The 20,796-nt window shown below is 54.7% G+C and overlaps 1 protein-coding gene across 1 annotated transcript in view; it reads right to left on the reverse strand.

The window, feature by feature from the left end:
- Nucleotides 1–3,056: 3,056 nt before the first annotated feature.
- Nucleotides 3,057–20,796, reverse strand: part of HS6ST1 (heparan sulfate 6-O-sulfotransferase 1) — a 44,289-nt gene continuing 26,549 nt past the window's right edge. The window contains exon 2 of the mRNA XM_032354025.1: nt 3,057–6,568. Coding sequence (XP_032209916.1) covers nt 5,860–6,568 — 709 coding nt within the window. The 3' untranslated portion in view covers nt 3,057–5,859. The remainder of the gene's footprint in view (nt 6,569–20,796) is intronic.

Raw genomic sequence — 20,796 nt, forward strand, 5'->3', positions numbered from 1 at the left:
GTTCTGGGTCAGAGCTGGAGCTGGAGATAAGGGCCCAGTCTGAGATGTGCCCTGCCTGAGTCTGGCTTTTCCTCTGGAAGCAACCTTCCCATTGCGTGGAGAGGGGCTGAGGGCAGGTCAGTGGTCCAGCTGGAATCCAAACCCTGATCTGACAACAGGCTGTAGGTTTCTCTGCTGCCACAGCAGGGAGAAGAGCCAAGACCAGCTCCTTGTAGCAGGGGGTCTCCTGGGCCATGGCAGTGAAACACTTCCAGCTAGGTCTTGTCAAGAGGGCTGGGTGCCCACCCCAGTGCACTAGGGCAAGAGCTTGTGGTGGGGGGTGGGCTGGTCAGCCAGAAGGGGATGCAGGGCAAAGGGTCCCCAAGACATCAATGCACATGGGCTTCCTCTGGAGGCCTCCTAGGCTTGGAGGTCCCTGAGACCAGTGTGTACTCCCAGGAGGGGACTGTGGGCTGCCATTCCCATGGTGTTGTATTGACCTTTGGCCCCCAGGGAGCCTGTGTATTCTGGGCTGGGAGCATGGGGGGTGGAGGACGGACTCCTTCCTGTGCCATTGTAAAGGGGACGATGCCCAGGTGGGGTGAGTAGGGACAACTTTTCTCCAGGAAGAGAATTGGAGCTACACAGAGCACCGTGTGAGGACAAGTGACTGGTAGAAGGTTTTTGGGGTGAGGATCCAGGGAAACCAAGTTAGTAGCAGGCCTGCCCCAGAAAGTGGCAGTTGTTGGTCCCTGTAGGAGTGTTGGGAGTGAAGAGGGGACAGCAGGGAAAGCAGATGTGGGCTGGATGGGGCTGAGTGGCCACTGGCCATGATGAGGAAGGGTGCTGGTCCAAATCCAGAGATCAGAGGAGCTCGCTCAGCAGTGAGGGAGGGGCGGGGTCCACAGTGGGTAGATGCTGTCTACTTGCTGCGTCACACAGGGGAGGCTACTGCTGTGTACAGGGAGGGCGTAAGGGGCTGGGCAGGACCTAGGAGCCTCCCCAGCTTCAGGGTCAGGAAGGCTTAAGAGGGGTCTCCAACTTTATTTTTATGTATTCTTTCTTTTTTTCACAGAGAGAGAGAGAGATAGCAGTGCTAGGGGGGTGGAGGGAGAGGGGCAAAGGGAGAGGAGGACAGAAAGGATCTTAAGCAGACTCCAAGCAAGCCCCACTAGGGCCTTGATCCCACGACCCTGAGATCATAACCTGAGCTGAAATCAGAAGTCGGATGCTTAACCAACTGAGCCACCCAGGCACCCCAAGGGGCCTCTAACATAAACAGAAGTAGGAAGATGAAAACTTTTTTCTTCACGGGAAGGTATTCTCGGGACTGACTCTGTCTTTGTCTCTCATCAGGACCCTGGTCCTGGAGCGCAGTGGCACTGCCAGGAAATGGAGGTCACTTCCATCCTGTGTTCCCTGATGGGCAAATCAAGCCGCAGGCTCCAGATGAAGTGTTCAGAGAAGGCCAAAGCTGGGGGCAAGGGTGTGGGGGCCATGGGTTTTGGGGGTACGGGGGTATGGCATGCCACACAAGTCTTTCCACACTGGGGTTCCACTGGAAGGGCTCTCTTGTAGGGCTCTGTTACTAAAGAGATGCTCCCTCACAGATTCAGATGGTCAAGAACGCTCTGTTTGGATCTGAAGGTTGGGGTTTTAAGGCTCAGCTGTGTCTGTCCCTCACCGTCTCCCCTACATGGGACATTTCTAGCAACGAGGCAGCGGCCACCTTTGTGTCCTGGGACTGCTGTCGGAATCAGCGGTGATCCCCGTCTCCTGGGTTTCTGTTCCACCCCTCAGCTGCTCAGGGGCTCCTCTGGGGCCAGGGAAGCCTCCGCTACCCTGCCCTTCCCCCTCATCCCTCCCTCTACTTGGACAGGATGGAGGAAGAGTGTCCAGATACAGAATCTGGGAGGCGGGGGGAAGGCCTTGAGGTCTGAACGACAACCTCCAACATGGCTTTCCTAGAGTCTTGTAGGTGAAGTCACTGGGAACCGACAGCCTGCTGGGTCTTCCAAGACCCTCGCGGAAATGCAAAGTTGGTGCACTCCGGCCCCTGGACCTAGCACCATCCAGTGACAGCTAGCTCCCTGCTCTGAGCAGAACAGATCCAGTTCCCTGAAGAAAAGGCAGTGAGCTGCTTTTTACCAGCCCTGTAGTCGCATCAAAACCCAGAAGTTAAGCACGGGCTCTCCCTCCCTGTCTCATCAGGAGAACTAAAATCCATCAGTTAGTGGCCAGAACAATGTTTATTAAGAGACAACTGGTCTATGTTAAAATGTCAGCGCTAAGAAACGAAAAAGTGGGTGGTGCAGGGTGGGACAGCGCGGGGGAAAGGAGACGGGAGCGGCAGGACAGCACAGCCCTCGGCTCAGCAGTCCGGCCTGAAGATATTGTGGGGACAATGGGGAGCTGTAGAAATGGACTGTACATTAGCTGATTTTAGTGAATTTATGTTAAATTTGGGGAGATGATAATGGGTTGAGTTTTATAGCAGAATGTCATTTCTTAGGAGCTATAGTGTGCTGTGGTTAGAAGTATTCTGAGGATTGCAACTTATTTTCAAATATTTCAGAAAATTGTGCGTCTGAATGTATGTAAGAGTGTGGACACCTGTGTCTGGGCTCATGTGTGCACATGTGTACACAGAACAAGTGTGAGTGCAGGACAGTGAAAAAGGACAGAATGTTAATTAAAGCAAATCTAGGCTCAGGGTTGGTGTTCTTTTGCTTTGTCGTTTGTGATCTTTCCAAATTAAAAGTTGAGAAAGAGGTCACCGAGAAGCACATGGTGTCTGGTTCCTCAGCCTGACTTTGAGCTGGGGTCCTGTTTTCAGGTGCGGCTGTGGACTATTACCAAATTGAGCTTTGGGGTGAGGACAGCTGCCTTTCACAAAGCATTGTGTAAGTGGAAAAGTGCGTGAATGCCTCCTTCGGGGTCTGCCTACTCCCGAGGGAGGGCCCCCGCCACCGCTTCCATCCCTCTGCTCAGATGCTCCCTTTGAAAATCAAACCCTGAAGGTCTGGCCACACGATGCTGAACGGATGGCTGTCACCACAGACCACAGCAAACCCACACTCCTTGTCAAGGGTTTATTTCATCTGCTAACATTCATTCTTGACCTAGACAAAAACAATTAGATGATTATGACTTGCTTTTCCATCACCAACTTGTCTTATATGAATAACCAAAAGATTTCTTCTCAACATTTTTTTTTTTTTAATAAGAAGCTATAAATAAATAAAGCTTTAAATGCTCCTGGGTTCAAGTTAAACACTTCCAGTTCCCAACAAGGTCACAGACTCATTGCTCGGACAGTTCTGCTGTCCCTAGTTCCTCCTCCAGGAGGGTATGCTGCAGGTCTGTGTGGGGAGTGGGCTGTTTGCTCACTGCGTGCTGCCTCTGTCCTTGTGGCCCTAGGCAGAGCCCCTGGGTGAGTTGCCCCTTCTGTGGAGCCCCAGCAGGTGACAGCATCGGTTGAGATGCTGCAGGCACGAGGAACCTTCACCTCCACAGAGGTGGCCTGAGTGGAGGTGCTGGACTGGAGGCCCGAAGGGCCTCGGGGCACTGGCAGCTGCTGCTGTCTCTGGGCACCTCAGCCTGAGTGCTGGCCCCGGATGGGACCGGTTTCCAGATGCAGCAAATAAACCAAGGAGAGACCCGTGTTTCCGTGTGAACTGGGACAACGGATCATAAGTTAAAACATTCCAATATGTACAGAACAGATCCTACACCCAAGCCTACATACACAGGAAACCCACCTTGAGGAGGGCCAGGTGCCCAGGGACTGGGGCAGAACACGGCCGAGCTTTCCATGTATGCCCTGAAAATGACCACCTCTCGATGGAGGCCACAGAAAGCCCCCAGCACCTGATGTGCTTGTGCGAGACCCCCAAGTTCTCATGAACGTGTCCCACCCTCCTCCCTGGAGCATGCCCATCTCAAAGGATGAGTGTTGGAATGGATCCCCCATGCTGACCTTCACTACCCCAAGAGAACCACTGTATCTCCTGGATGCTTGCCTGCTCAGCATGATGCACCCACTCTGGCAGTGGTCCCAGGCTGGGTGAGCATGGTGCCTATTCCAGGCTGCGGACCACTGCCCTGGGACTACAAGATGAAGTGGTCGTTGTAGGAAGCAGGAGGTATGGTCACCATCCCACCGCAGGCAGGCAAAGATCAGAGGCTGCTTCCTCTTGGTGGCTACCTCATTTGACAACACATTAGCATTTCTTGTGCTATAGAAGGTTCCCTGCTTCCACACCTCTCTGGTGGGACAGTTGTGATGGCTGAAGACAACCTGGGGCAGGGAGGAAGGCCCCTGGTAGAATCTGCCCGCGAGGCTGCCGCCCTCCAACATGCTAGCCCTGGCCCTCACCACCTTTGTGCCTGCAGGCACGTGTGGGTCCTCTCCTGGAGAGACAGGGCACTCAACTACCTTGGGCGTGGGACTCACACTCTGCTCCCCAGAATCCAGGTTTTGGGCCTCATGTGGGAAAAACACCCCCACAGGAGACAGTGGCCTGACTTCCTAGAGCACAAGAGGGGTAGGGCACGGAGGAAGGGTCTACAACGGATATGGAACATGGCTTCTCCAAACTGTAGGGCTGTCAGGAATAGGGTCTGACCTGCTGGTGGGCAGGGGGCGGGCAAAGGGCAATGCAGGGAGAGCCTGGGGTGGGAAGGGCTGTGTATCTGGGTACTAGGAAGCCACCGAGAGCATTTCTTCCAACTCTAGTTGAAAATCTGAAAGTCTGAGGCCCCTCTCCTGGCCATATAGAACCACCAAAGCCCCAAGATATGGTTCATGAGCAGCAGGTACAGTTTGCTGTGTTCTAGCCAGTGGAGGCTTGATTGTACTTTTGCACATGGGGTTGTGGGAAAAGGGTATGATCCCGGGGCCCAGGGACAGTCTACTGTATCTCAGAGGGTCAGAAAGGTATATGAGGCAGGGGAAATTCTCCTCCTGTGTGGTTGGTATGGCTAGCCATACCATCCTCAAAGGCATCCCCAAAGGCAAGGGGGGTGGTGCTTGGACACAGGTGGCAGCATCCTTGGACACAGACTTCCCACTCCTGGGATGCACTCTGCCCTCAGAATGGGGGGCAGGGCATGTGGGCCTATCTCCCTGCAGCCTTCCTCAGCCTGAGGACTGTGGGAAATGGGGGGGAGGGGCTCCAGAGGTGTGCTTTGATCTCCTGACCCAAAGCGTAAAGCTAGACTATGTGTTTCTACCTTGGGCCAGAGAGAGTGGGCTTCCCAAGGAGGGAAGGACTATAGTCTTCTCGGCTTTAGGTGAGGTGGGCTCTGACCATTGAAGATGGGTGAGCTAGGAGCTCCACTCCTGAGGACACCTCAAGGGGCTGCCTGTGTGCCCAGGGACCAGGGACCAAGGGACTGCCTGGGTGGCCCGAGCCTGGGAGGGTATCTAGAGCTGGTGTCAGGCCGCTGCTGGCCTGCAGTGGGGAGAGAGCAAGCAGGGGTGCACAGTGGGTGTAGGACGCGATCCTGGCGGGGTGAGTGTTGTCTCCACTCTGCTTTTTCTTGTCTTCAGAACTTCGGCCACTGTGAGTGAGTGGAGGCCGGGAAAACACGGACGCCACCTGCCTGCGGCCCTTGCCTGGGGCGCCCCTCAAGCATAGCCCCCTTCTGGAGGGTTGCACTGGTTGACTCCTCACATGGTGGTCTGGGAGGAGCAGTGAAAACTAGCCCCGCTGGCGACACGTCCCACTCGTCATCCTTGTTCAGCACGTATCTGCCTCCTGGTGAGCGCACCTGGGACCCTCTTCCCAGCAGAGGTCTGCGTGGGTTCTCTGTCTGGTTTCAGCTCCCCATCCCACCCCCCGCCCCCAAGGGGGCATCCCCCATGGCTGGCCACCACTACCACTTCTCGATGATGTGGCTCATGTAGTCCTCGGTGGGCACACGGCCGGGCTCCTCGGTGTCCTCCCGCGGCAGCGCCTCCTTGGCGCGGTGCAGCAGACGCTCCTCCCGGCTCTTGAGGCGCTGCTCCCTGCGCTCCAGCTGCCGCTTGTACTGGTAGCGCTGCTGGAAGAGGTCCTTGGCGTAGTCGTAGAGCTGCATGTCCAGATCGTTCAGCTCCTCGATGCGCCGGATGGTGTCCTCGTCCACCTCCACGCCACCCGCCCGCGTGCTATTGTACTGCATGAAGGGCCGGATGAACTTGAGGTTGAACGTCCGCTCGAACAGGTACTGCGTCTTGCGCTGGAACTCCGTCAGGCCGAAGAAGGCCATGCCCCGCAGGTTCTTCTTGGCGCTCTCCAGCAGCAGCTGGGCCCGCTTACCCTCAGGGATGAAGGACAGGTTGTAGCAGCCCACCAGGCTCAAGTCGGCCAGCATGCGCACCTGGCGGTTGTTGGCCAGGTTGTACGGGCAGTCCATGAACTCCTGCAGCGTGCAGCCCGACCAGTCTGTGCCCTCGTAGCAGGGTGGCAGCTCCTCAGGTGTGGGTGTGCGCCCATCACACATGTGCAGAGACGTCTTCCATGTGGCCCCCCGCTGCACGTGCCGCCACTCGCTCAGGTAGCGGGACACGGGGTCTCTCAGCAGGGTGATGTAGTAGAACTTCCTGGAATGAGACGGGGACAGGTGGTAAGGTAAGGACACAGAGGGGGACTGTGTGGAGTACCTGGGGACCATGGGGATGAAGGGTAGAGGAGGCCAGAGTCCCAAAGCTGACTGCTTTGGGTGTATCCTGGGGGGATCCTAGGCACCTCTCATACCAACCGTTATGTCCTCCTAACAGCCACTTTTGAATGAGAAACCCAGGATCTGAGATGTGACTGAACCTCCAAAGGGCACATGGCCATGCTCGTGCTGGCCAGCCATGATGGTCATGGTGTTGTCCCTCAGGCCTCAGTGCCTCCTGAACCCCGGCCCAGGGTCTTCTCCTGAACCATAAGGGTGCCCTCCTGTTTTCACCCTCCTCAGGAAGAACACCCTGTCTTTGCCCTGTGGGGTTGCAGAATACGGGGCCCCAGAGCCAATGCCATCTGGAACCAGGGGTTTAAGAGCTGCTCACAGTGGCCGGCTAGGTGCTACTCAAGGGGCCACTCAGCACAAGTCACTCACAGTCCCAGGCTGCATGTGCAGGCCTACTTGGGGCCTCCAGGAGGCCCATGCCACCTCCTGCTCCAGCGGGGGAGGGGTGCCAGTAGACCACCCAATCCGGGACCACCCCCCCTCCCCCACCGGGTGACCCATCAATTACTATCTTGTCTTCTAGGAACTGCTTCCACTGCAGGAAGTCAGGGATCCCTCCAGATGCCACTCTCCCTGCTGTATGCAAGGGGCATCCGTACCATGGCAGAAATGACTCTCTATATGACAGGCACCCAGATGACTCATGTCCCTGCCCAGCAGGATGACTGGCCTGATGGCACCAGGACACAGTGGGCAGTGGGGCGGCTGCCAGATGTTCCTGTGACGGGCCTGGTGGCTGTGGGTCAATGCCAGAGAGGTTATTCTTGGAAGCCTCTCCTCTAGGGCTGGGGAAGCTCCAGGAAGGAAGTGCCCCCCTCCACCCCCGGTCAGCAGTGTGAAAGCACATCCACAGCACCCCCTCCTCACTGAGGCCCAAAAAGAGCACCCAACTAATCTACTACCCTTCACTCCAGCCTCTGGGAGAGCCCCAGGGATGCAAAGCTCCTTGAGGGCTGCTGACAATGTGCTGATCTGATTGCACATCTCCCAGGGGGCCCTGGGGCACAGGCATGGCGACTGGCAAAAGGTGGTGGGGAACCACTACGGGCCACCCCAGGCTGAGGGAAAAACATCTAGGAAACTGCAGGGGGGCAGCGCTGGAGCACCTTCCTTAGGGGCCTTGGGATCCCCCAAACAGAGCCTGGCCAGAGGGGAAACCAGTCGAAGGCTTGGGGCGGGGGTGAGGGGTGGCAGTGGGCAAGGCGGGTCCTTCCATGCAGACTGCTGAGGAGACAGGGCAGCAGGTAGCCACCTGACATTCCCTGTGGCTTCCAGGGGCTGGGGCTTTGTCACCCCGGCGGTAGGGCAAGGGGACAAGGCAGTGGAGAGCACCTGGGCAGTGGGGTCGGGGCCACTTTCTCAGCAGGGAGTAGAGATCCTGACTGCCAATTCCTCCCTGATGCCTGGGTTCCACTCTGTGGTCTCTGCCTCAGGCCCTGGTTCACTCTGAAGTGCCTTTCCCATGTACGGTGCCCCAGCCCCCTCACGGACCTGACCATTCCACTCGCTTCGGGCCTCTGCAGGCAGCTCACGTTCCAGCTCCCTGTGTCCCACGCCTGACCCCAGCTCCTGTGGAACGCACTCAGTGCCTCTTGCTGCCCTTGGAAGATGCGCAACGGTCCACCTGCACCCTCCCAGGCACTCAGTGACTGGCAGACCTCCTTTTGACCCTCTTGCTGGCTCCTGGGGAGAGACTCCAGGGCCCTGGCACAAGCTGTATTCTCTTCCCTCTCTGCTTCATCAGCTGACTCTGGCTCACCCTTCAGAACTCAGGCAGGGCCACCTCCCAGGAGATCCTCATGCTGCAGACACGACACCCCCTCAGGCTTCTTTCACAGCCATAACTTTACACTGACCTCTCAGCTCCCTTGACCAGAGCCTCCCTCAGGGAAGGGAGTGGGCAGGAAGGAAGCCAGCTCCTGCGTGTGTGCTAAGCAGTCCAACATGACTCCCCGCGTGTGTGCTAAGCAGTCCAACATGACTCCCCAGGGTCAAGACTGTAATAGTCAGAGGAGCCAGGACAGAAGGTGCCTCAGGGAGGTCACCTCACACAGCACCTCAGCCCCTTGTGGAGGACACTCCCCCCCCCCCCCCCCCCCCCCCCCACGGCGCAGCTCTCCTCTGCAGACTCTGGCTCAGTGAGAAAGCCCTCAAATGTGGTCAGTTCATTTAAGGGTCAACTTTCTAGAAATGCAGTAGAAGACACTGATAAATCCTGACCATGTCAAGTGCTTCTGAAGAGGCCTAGACACACAGGGAAGCACCCGGAAACATGTCTATGAACAGAGGCAGCCCCAAATGCAGGTGTCTGTGGACTGCTCTGTTGGGTCCTGCATGTGCCCTTAGGCCCCACGTGGAGGCTGAGGGTTACCTGGACTTCCTCCACTCCTGTGGGGTCCTGACCACTCACATGGAAATGGGCTAGCCTGGTAGTTCCTCCTGAGCACAGACAGGCAGCGTTTGAGGTGTCCATTGCAGAGAGGCTTGTCTACTTGGTGCCACTCAAGGCCAGATGGAGTTCAACATGGCGCCAAGGTGACCTCTGAGGGCAAGAACACATTGTGCGTACAGAGCACAGGCACCCCTCTCAGTGTGTGCCCCCCAGTCTTCAGGCTGAGGTCCTGTGTCAGCACTCACCTCCATCCTACCATGGGGACAGGCTTGGTGGAGCCTTAGCTTCTCCTACACCCTCATTGGTCCCTGTGATGGGAACAGGGCCATCAGTTCTCTCACTGCTGGTGCCTCCAGGTGTGGTCGTCTCTGAAGCCCTTGCCTGTGAGTCTCTCCTGTTGTACTGACTTTGGTCAGACAGCTAAGGTGATGCAGTGACCTACAGCTGCCATCTGGCCAGCCACAACTGATGGGAATCCTGGCCACTGAGGCAGGCCTACCTGCTTTTCAAGTTCCTCTGCTCCTAGCCTGAGAGGGTGTGTGACCTCCCCAGGGTCACACAGTAAGTCATGAGGCAGGAGGAGTTCAGGCTGCTTCTTCAAAGCCTGTGGTACAAGCTGCCCTGTGGCTGGTGAGATAGCTGGGCTGATTCCGGCAGAGATGCCAGGGTGGTGGAGGGCTTAGGGCCCCATGGGTGGGGTCACTGAGGGGTCTCCAAGGGTACAGCATGTGCTCGTGTATCTGGAGGTTCCAGAAGATGCACACGAGTCTTCCAGTCTTTGGGGATTCCTGTTTGCGCTGTCTGGGGAAGCTGGAGAAGCTGACTTCCCCTGAACCTCAGGCTCACGCTGACCCCATGGCACCGTGGGCACCACATGCCCGTGTGAAGTGGAGTCGCTTCTCTCCTTGCTGCACCCCTGGGTGCTGGCCCAGGTGGACAGGAACAGAGGCTCACTGTGCTAGGATAACTCAGAAGGGCATCAGGATGGAGTATGTGACACCTTCTCTGTGCCACACGATTGTGACATCATGACACTGCCATGCCCTGAGCGGCGTGTCCCCTTCCTCCATTCTGTCCTCCCAGACATGGCTTGTGGTGGAGAAAAAGTGCTCAGGCAGATTCTGCATCTGCTCAAGGGGCCAGCAGCCCTGGCCACTCCCCAGCTCTTGTCTGGACAGTGTGAGAGCCCCTGCAGAGGCGCACACCCAGAGTCTGCTGTCCTCTGTGAGCCTGACGCCCACTTCCACCTTGTCCACCCTGGTCCTCACTCTCACTGCTGCCATGACACAGCAGGCACTCTGGCTACAGGCCTGTACCCCGGCCATCCTCTGCCCAGGAGTCCTGCTCCCATCTCCCTCCCTCTGATCTCTGCTGGGACACACTGGCTATTTATGTTCTGGTTTATTGTTGGGTGAAACAGGGAATGGGGGCCCTGTCCAGAAATGAAGAGAGAGTGCAGTGTGGGGCAGAAGAACCCCCACGCCCCCCCCACAGATGACCGACCACACCCCAGATCAGGCAGCTTCCTGCCCAAGATGTGACCTGATGTACATTCTGTGAAGGTGCCAAGGGGCTCATGACTCAGGCATATGAGTGTTTGGCAGGGGCCAAACAACAGTGTGCACCCTCACTGGTATCTCCAGCACCTGCCTTCTCGTGTCCAGACAGCTGCCACCAGGCTAATAGAGACCCTGCTCCAGAGCAAAGTTCTTCTTGCACTGAAATCTGGGGTCCCTCTCAAACAGGGGCTTTCTGCCTATCACTCTCCAGCAGGATCTGTCCATTCAGGTGGTCCAAATGCCAAATGACAAGGCTTCCAGAAAAAGGGAAGTATGGAAGCAGAGGGGAGGAGATGAGGAAATAATGAGAATTGGAGTATATAATTCACTTAGACTGAAATGGCTCCCCAAGTGCCCAGCAAGTGAATGTGGGGACCAGACCCAGGATTAAAAGAAAGATGACCCATACAGTACCTGCACAGAAAAACAGAACACATGCAGAGGACTGGTTGTCAGAAAGGGACCCACTTTGTGGCAATACCATATGCGACAAATCAGTGGCTTCAAATAATACAAATAATGGCTTCAAAATGCTGAGGGAAAACGACCAGTGACATGTCAGACCCCACCAAACCATCAAGCAAACATGAGGGGAGACTGGAGACCTTTATTTTCTATAATCTTATTTTAGAAAGACATTGGACTAGGTATCTTATACAGTAAATAGTAACAACAAAAAGTTTAGCATGGGAGATAGGCACTCCAATCCAGAGAGAGATTGAGAAGGTAAAATTGTACACCCCACTGGGTCTCCCAGGAGGAGACGAGCAGGGGTTCCAGGAAAAAGGGGCATGGACAGATTACCTGCTGTAACAGAACATTTGTGGAAAAAAATTCACTTGGAATAAATTATGAAGATGAAACACAGAGGAAGTAAAAGAAATTGGGCTAACATTAATTCTAGGAAAAAAGAAGTAATATAAAAAAGAAAACAAAGCATTCAATTAGGCAAAGGAAGTAAATAATGCTTTTAGAGACATCATAATGTCAACAGTGACTATTGATTTAATAAAAACTCAAGCTTTTCACTCTACTTGGAGTATGGGTGGGCTACGGAGAAGGATGTGCAAAAGCTTAGGAACATTTAATTTTCATCTACCAAAACATAAAGCAAACAGATAATGTTTAAATCAGTAAATCAAGAAATAGCACCATAAATTATTTAGAAATACAGAAGTAAATATGTGAAGAATACTGAAGAGAGCTTCAAGTGATAATCTGGGGAGGATGGAAAGCAAAAGCAGATTGTTGGTTTTTACTATAAGCCTCTTGGAACTGTTTGTCCTGAAGCCTATATGTAGACTATTTTATTTTATTTATTTTTATTTTTTTAAAGATTTTATTTATCTATTTGACAGAGAGAAATCACAAGTAGACAGAGAGGCAGATAGAGAGAGAGGGGGAAGCAGGCTCCCCGCTGAGAAGGGAGCCCGATGCGAGCCCGATGCGAGCCTCGATCCCAGGACCCTGAGATCTGAGCCGAAGGCAGAGGCTTTAACCCACTGAGCCACCCAGGCGCCCATGTGTAGACCATTTTAACTAAAATATTAAAAATGTAGCAAGGAGGAAACTGGCCAAAAAGCGTATGGAAAAATGCTTCCCTTCATTAGTCATTGAGAAAATGGCACACTGAGCCCCAACGTGATATCCACCAGACAGGCAAAACAGAAGCAGGGCAATGCTACCTTCAACACCTGCTCATGCAACGTGAATTGGGGACAGCTGTTATGGAGTGTCTTCACTGGAAGGCTGAAGGTACACACATATCCTGGGACCCAAGATGCCTCTCACAGGCACAGGACCCAGGAAAACCCTGTTGCAGCATGCTGGAAGGTATGGGAAAGACTGTCCCTAGCTGCACTGTTGGTGACAGCCCCTAACCTCTGCCACAGTGGCCCGGGTACAGAAGCAGCTGTGGAATACTGCCCAGCAATACAAATGGACGAACTGTTTACAAAAACTCTGGTCAATCTGACGAATAAGATGTTGCAAAGAAAAGGCAAATTAAAAAAATTTAAGAGTATGATACTGTTTATAGTTTCCAAATATAAACACAGCCAAAGAAAGTACTATTTAATGATGCACACATAGATGTCAAAATTATTTTTTTTTTTAAAAAAAGGTGATGAGGTGATACAAAAATTCAAGGCAGAAGTCGGCCTCAGTGTGTGCTGGGCTGGGAGGGGTGCTAAGTTCATGGCGGCTTCCAGGGCAGTGATAAATGTCCTTCTTAAGGCAGGCAACTGGGGTGTGGGGGCTTGTTTTTTGTTTTGTTTCTTGCAAATGCTATGCAAATTCCTTTGTATGTTTATAAAACACTGTGATAAAATAGCAGTTTAAAAAAGTTTAACAAAACAAACCCCAAGATTCTCCCTTGCTGGCTTTGCAGGTGAAATAGCATTTCTGCCAAAGAAGGAGGCTCAGTTCCCCAAAGTGTACTAGTCCCCTCTATCTTTGCTCCCATGCTCCCTCTGCCTGCATCCCCCCTGCCCCCCACCTGTTAACACTGCCACAGAGAGTAGGGGGTAGGGGAAGTTCCTGGAGTACCCTGTAGGCATCAACTTTGGGGATGGTGAGGGCGGCCAGTTTTCCAGGCCAGTGGGGGCTGCCTCTGGCTTGCGAGCTAACCATGCATCAGTGGGCTGGCTGCTCTGTGGCCTTTCTAGGAAGGAACCACAACTTCTCCCAAGCTGGAGCATCCAGTTGGTGGTTAGCTTCCCGACCAGGAGGGCCTTAGGGTACAAACAGGGTCAGCTCCACTCTTGGGGCTCCCCTTCAGTGCTGTCAGTCCCAATGCAGGGACCTTGTTTGGTGACTTGGCTGGCAAGTTATGCTCTTTTGGGGTGGCAAGTTTCTGGCACAGCCCTAAACCATGTGCTGGCCTAAGTGGGTGGCCATGGTACCCTGACCTCCAGGACAGGTCTCTATAGAGCACAGCTGCCTGCTCTGCCCTGGGACAGGCCCGGGAAGTTGCCCAGACCCTCCTGCCTATGGCGAGGGAGCAGGGCTGACAGCACTATCACCCCCAAACAGAGCACGTACTGGAACTAGAGGGGTGACGAGGAAGCCCTGCCCACATCTTCTCTGAGGCCTAAAGCACAGGAGGTGCTCACCGCCACTCATCCAGTCAGTGCCCTGCACAGCAAAGACACAAACTGGCAATGCCCCTATGTCCCTCACACCAGCAAGGGCCGCCATGGTTACTGAGGCTCACAGTCTGCTAGGCACAGCCCAGGGGGGCAGGCCCGTCTCCCCTTTCATAGAGGACAAATTCCAGGCTTAGAAGAGGGATATGGCTCTGTTATTCAGTGTCCAAGTGCTCTGGGCTGGGTGGCGTGGGACCCACAAGGACAGTGGGAGGTGACAAATGGGAGGGTGGAGGGCCCTTGGAGGGGCACTACTCCCAAATGGGGGCAGGGTCGGGGGGCTTCTCAGAGATGGTGAGTGACTTGAGGAGGGAGACAGTGGAGGCTCAAGGTGCAGGCAGGGCCAGACCAAGAAGGGCCTTGTTCATCTGTCAGAAAAAAACCAGCTCAAATGGTAACGGCATGGAGTGCAGCATGCACATGGATTTCAAAGATAAAACGCAGGACTTCAAAGAAATTTTATGCTGTGAAGTAATTCTAGTCCGCATGGGCTGCAATCACTCCTGACAGCCCACAGGATTTACTGCCTGTACCATGCATTTTTGTGTTTGATGACTCAGGGTTAGCGCTTTCTGTGCACTTAGCTGGCTCTGCCATTTTTGTGTGCACAGTTTAGTGCATCTCACAATCGTGTAAGATCCTAGTGGGCAAGGAGAGTTTCTCGTTCCTGGGTCCAGACACTGCTGTCAGGCAGTGGCCGACTCTAAAGTTTTAAGTCTGAGTTTTTATAGGACAGCTCTACCTCTGGTCTGGAAGCCCTGCTTTGTTGACAACATAGCACACAGAAAATTCTGCAAGGACCAGCAAATGAGCTTTGAGTACCATCCTGGAGGAGGAAGTGGGGGGCAAGTGGGTGGCAGCCGAGAGGCAGCTCCTGCTCAGGTCCTGCTCTGCTCTGGGGTTTTTGGATCAGGGTGATGGCACCTTTTCACTGTCCTCAGAAGTCATTCCCCCTCTTGCCACCTGCCCGTGGGCATCAGGCCAGTCAGCCCACAACCATCTCTGTATAGCTCACTTTATCAGTTATGTGACAGCTGGGCTCACAGGGGTGAAGTGAATGGTCAAAAGCCAAAGCCCACACCTGCCCTGTTGCACTGGAAGTTGCTGGCAATAAAGCCCTGCCTTCTTGCCCCTCCCACGGATAACACCAGTGGCCAGAGGAGGCTTTATCTTCCTTTTTCTGCCCTGAGAGTATGGGTTTGATCTGAACCCCATGCCTGAACCCACCCACTCCCGACCCTCCCCCGGCAGCCCAGGGCTCTGACCAGAAACCAGACTTTGAAACTGGCTCAGGCAGAGCTGGGTGAATGCACAGGACCCTGTGGCTGGGAGAGGGGCCGGTAGGGCTTTAGCTCTGTGCCCTAACAAGAAGGGCTGGGATGCGGCGAAGCCACTGCAGAATGTTGGCTGCACGTTAGCTACCCAGGACACATGGAAGTCAGGGAGGGAGGAGATCGTAGCTGCCCACTGCACACTGTGTCAGAGCAGAGCCTCTCGGAGGCGAAGATGCGTGGAAGAGCCCTCGCCAATCCCCCAGCTGCACTCCATGACTGCTACTCAGCAGGCAGGCGTACAATTAAGGGGCTGCCTCAGAATGGTGAGGTTATGGATTCTTTCTAGCATTTTATTATAAACATTTTCAAACTCACAGCAAAGCTGAAAGTCTGGGGAACATCCATTCACCTAAATGGGTTACTTTAACATTTTTATAAATCTCTGCATTGTCTACAATGAATGCATGCTGTTGAAATAACTGAAATAAAGGAATGGGGATTATAGAAACATCTCTGCTGCTTGGTACGGGGCGCTGGGGTACACAGAGGCCACAGGAAAGGGCCAGGTTTGTGATGTTCATCCTCTATGACAACATGCCAGCTGTCTGGCATCTCAGAGTGGCAGGCTCACTGCCACTCACCTGCTTCCTGGGCCGTGGGCTCCCATGGCAGGGGTTCTGTGAAAGAGGGCCCAACCCACCAGTCTGTAAACTCACATCCTGAAATAAAGGCAGATTTTTCTAACCAGTGCCAACAGAGCTGCAGCTCCCTAATTGTGGGTGAGGACACTGTCATTTACAGCCAGAATTATAAAGTCTTTAAAAAAAAAAACAAAAAAACGACATACCGCTGTATTACTCCTGGATACACAGTCATTGGAAGAAAATTGATGCCATGGGTCACAAGAAGTGCCCTTGGAGGACCAGCCCCTTTCTCCCTCCTGAGGGTGATCTTGGGGGTGGTCCCAGACTGGTCAGGGAAGCTCTGTGTGGGGTACTCATGCCCCTTTCTACCCCAGTTGTGTACTTTGGCCTCCTAGGGTCCACGAATCCCCCTTCGTGGGGACAGAGGCCACACCATGAGGCCAGGATCTACTCTGAGAAGTATCTGGGAATTCAGAGGGAGGACTCAGAAGAACTTGCTGGGTGGGTGAGAGCTGACCACAGCACTCCAGCCCTCACTCATGGGCTGGCTGGGGCTGGTGTGCCAGGAGACCTGCCTCCCCAAAGTCTTGCTTGATTACTGTCTCACCCCAGGGCCTGTGGGCACAGCAGGCCAGGGCAGCCAGGGCTGTCACCAAGGCCTGGGTCTACATTACAGGAAGGAAATGACAAACTTTAGGGGTGGCCAGAACCAGGAGCCATGGCCTGACCTGCTGTGGTTAGCTTACTGAGCAGAGTCCCATCAGGACTGCTTGCTGCCAACTCTAAGCCAGGTGCTGGTGGCCCCAGGACCCATGCCTGACAGCACCCAGTAGCCCGGTCCTACTGTTCTTGGGGGTCTTGGAAAGGGGTGCATGCGCACTAGGCCAGCTCTGGGGAATGTAGCTCGTGCAGTAAAATGACCCAGCACAGAATCCAGATGGAGGATTTACCACCTTACAAAAATGCAAGTCTGAATTTTGGCTCTGATTCCCCTCGAATGCCCTAGGTGGGGCTGTAACAGGAAGAGGGCTGCAGGTGCAGCTCACCAGGGGGAGCACCTGGCTGGCTGTCAGCTGGGTCACCCTTCCTCTCTGACCCAGGATCCCCACGTGCATCATTAACAGAGCTGGTTGGTGAGCAGTGCTGGCTGAAGGGAGGGAGCCGAGTGCGAGGGAGAGTTGAGGCCCTTTCAGTGCTGGCATGGGCAGCGGGAGGATGGGCAGGAGGAGATGGACCAGTTTCTAGGCAGTACAAGAGGGAACCAGCACCAGGCTCTGGCCATGACTGACCTCCTGCACCATACCCAGTACCGTGGGAGCAGGCCCCACCTGGTACCTTCAGGAGACCTAGATCACCAGATGCTGAGCTGGTGGTGGCAGGCTGGAACCCCCTCTCCAAATGCACTGTACAAAATGCCTGTGGAAGGCCATCCCTTCTAGGGTAACATGTCCACAGAACAGCTGTGGTCAACTCACTCTGTTTCCCAAAATACCAAGGTCTGTGATCAGGGGCTATGTGAGTGCAGGCCAGTTCCCGCCCCTCCACCTAGTACAGGTACAGCCAACAGTTGACATTGTCCTTGGCGAAACACCAGAATATGAGCTCGGGGTTAAGTGAAGTCTGACTGAGCCCCCGCATCGGTCTGTGTGTTGGAGAGGATGGGGAGGGTGTGGCTTACACAGACACAGAAGACTGGCCCCTGAAGGCTGAACTGTGCTTGGGCAGGGACTGAGCAGCAGGGCTTCCACACGTGTCCTGGCGCGCCTGTCCAGCAGGGGGGCGCACACTGGACTGGCCGGCAGTGCCCACCTCCAGGAAAGTGAGGAGGGCCTCCTTGACTCACCTACTGAAGGAGTCTGGCTACAGGGATCAACACTTACTCCCGCCCCCAGATGACTCCTCAGGCTTAGGAAACAGTAGGGAAGTCCTGAGGAGCAAGAAGCCCAGGAACTGTTCTGTAGCCAGGTGTGGCTGTGTGACTAAGTCTGGCCATCAGCATGGGTGTGGAGGTGCCGTCCTTCCCCCCGTTCTCCTGCTGGCTGGAGTGTGGATGTGACTGCAGAACACCAGCAGTTACTTGGGATCATGAGGCAGAAGCCTTACTCTTCGGATGGCAGGACTGACAAAACCTGGCCTCTTGGTGCTTCCTGTGGCTGCACCACCACTTGGGCCTACCTACACTGGGCTCTTTTTCAAAGGGAGGGGAATAATAGGTTCAGAGACCTATTCTGGTCTCTGAACCTAACCTACCTATTCAGGGCCAAAGTGGAATGACCTTGGCGTGATCAGAGGGTAAGCTCCTGGGGTGGGGCCAGCCCTGTCTGGGGTGGGCCCCAGGGATCAGGAGCTCAGTAATGACTGAAATAATTTGATGAACCCTAGTACTTTACCCTGGTCATCCTGGACACTCAGAAGCATCCCACGGAAGGAAGTATTCTCACTTTACAGATCAGAAAACTGGGCCCACAGAGGTTAAATAGCAAACCTAGCCACTGAGCTGGCTGGTGGTGGTGCTGGAGCTCAAGACCAGGCCCACCTGGACCCAGACCGTAAGTGTCTGATGACAACTGACCCCACCCCCCAGCCCCTAGAAGGCATGTAAATGTCACTCTGTGGCAAGACTGGCCACTGGCCACCTGCTGACCACTCACTAAACCACAGCCAGAAGCTGTGATATTTTTTAAAGTGAACAATGAACACAATTTCCAATCCATTCAGTGAGCTCATTAAGAGTCAAGAGTGGTCTCCGTAAAGGAAAAAAACCTATCCAGACCAGCCGCTAGGATGCACCGTCTCCAGAGCTGCTACAATTCACATGGACACTGTGACCATCCTCCTGATACCGTTTCCCTGGGACGTTGGTCACGGGGAACAGAGCCAAAGCCCTGGACTTTGGCCCGGCCTGGGCAGTACGTTGCTGTGGCATCCTGAGAGGGCTTCCTGGATGGGCTCTCCTTCAGTCATACAAGGCCTCCAGCTCCTCCTGCCTGAGGGCAGATGGTTGCTGATACTGCTGCAGGCCCAGAGCTGGGGTGGAGACCTAACCGTACAGTGTCACCTGCTGGGAAGCCAGATGGGTGAAGACCCATTCCTATGGGGCTGCAGGATGCATGGGTGGCAGGTGTGACTCTCACAGGGCAGAAGGAGGGAGCAGTGGGCATGAGAGCAGGGCTGCCATGAGTCCTCACCCTTTCCCATTGCTGTCACACAGTCTAGCTCCCAGGGAGAAGCCCATGCTCTGAAGAGCCCCCATCCGAAGGTGGAAGAGGGCCCCTGTAGAGGCCCTAAGTGTGTCCAGAAAGGCCTCTCTGATCTTGCCCCCACCAACCTCTAGGGCCTCTGGGATCCAAGGTCTTGAAGACAGGCAGGGTGTGTAGGGGAGTGGTGGTAGGGTATCCCCATGCTGGGCATACCTGCACCAAGAGCTGGTTTGCACACCTCAGCCTGGTGCTGGGCCCTTATTGTTAGGAGGAGTTGCCAGAATGAAAGGACCTATAAGCAGAGCTCTTGTATGGGGGTTCCAGCAGGCCAGGGTGAGGGAGGCTATCTGACTAGGGATCAATGGAAACTGAGGACAGGGCCTTCCAGCAAGCTCCTGACAGCAGAAGGACCCTGAGCAGGCCTCCCCTGCCTGCAGGTTCATGTATTAACTCCTCTACCACAGGGGCACCCCGGCTACCAGTTCTTGCCTGCTGCTGGCACAGGCTGACCGAGGCCCTGCACCCCACAGGAGTGGTACTGGGAGCCGAGAGCCCCCACCCCTTCATCGTGTGCTCCCAGGTGGGCTTCCGGGAGCTGGGGAGAGATGGAGCTCTCTGCATCTGAGGCATCCTCATGGACGGGGCCACACCAGGATCAGACTCTGCCAGCTGTCCCCTACCATGAGGCCTGGGGAGAGTGAGGACCCCTCTGGGCCACTCTGGCTCACCTCCTGGACCTCCCAGGCTCCTGTAAAGGCCTGGTGAAAGGCTGTCTGTAAAAGAGAATTACAACCCTGATGGAGAGGAGCCTCTAGTCCTGGGCAGATGCACGGAGCTCAGGCAGGTACAGGAGGTCGGAGCTTGGTGACTTCACCTCTCTGCCTCAGGGCTCAGCACCCCATCCTGGGCTCCACGGTCTCCTTGGTCTTATTCTTTTCTCCTTTAGTGGGGCACTTACTGCATACAGGACGTGTATAGCTCCACCCTCCTTAGTACCTGGAAGGGCTGAAAGAGTGGCCAGTGCCCGGAGCAGAAAGGGTGGGTGCCTTAATCCCAGCTCAGCGTCTGACAGGACCTCTGAGCTGTGACATTGGAGCTGACATCTGAAGCACCTGGAGGAGGAGCATTCCTGACAAGTCTCCAGAGGAAGAGGAGGTAGGATGCGGGAGGGCAGAGCACAAATGCAGAGGGGAGTTCGTGATTTTAGCAATGAAAGGACATCGTTATTAAACAGTGGGAAAAAGAAAATTTCTGTCTGTTTAAAAATTCCAAGTTGTTGACAAAACATGAAGAAAAACAAGTCGATTAGTTTAGGTTTAGGAAATACCTCTAATAGGCCCTTCTTCCTCCCCCAACAACATCTGTAGCAGATGAAAACATTCCATTTACAAACAAGATTAGCCAAGTTTTAGGAGAGCAGAGCAGATGACCTCAGCCCCCTGGCTCTGTGGCGCAGAAACTCTGAGGTGCTGGCTGGGCAGGTACCACGGCCCATACTGGACCCCAAGCACCGCATTTCTGGAGCCTGACGCCCTCACCTTCCTCCTTGGGGCAACTGACCAGGGAGTGGGGCTCTACACTTGAGGAAGCCCAAGTTTTTTTCCCCAAGGCCCCTGACCTTTGTGATCCCAACTGGCCCCTCACAAAGCCCCTGGGAGACCCGTGGGGCAGGAGGGGACTTAGCCGTCAGGTTAGCGTGCTCTATGGGGTGCTGTGGAGGCCATACCCGCCACACCTGCGCTGGCACAGATGGGAGACAGTCCTAAGCCAGGGCTGGGGTATCGTGAGTGGCCCTCCCAGCTCCAGCCTATGTGTCAATCACTCTCCATCTTCCCTGTAAGAGCAACTCAGTGGACACATCTATGACCTCAGGCTGGGG

Source organism: Mustela erminea, chromosome 8 (assembly GCF_009829155.1).
Source record: "Mustela erminea isolate mMusErm1 chromosome 8, mMusErm1.Pri, whole genome shotgun sequence".
NCBI lineage: Eukaryota > Metazoa > Chordata > Mammalia > Carnivora > Mustelidae > Mustela > Mustela erminea.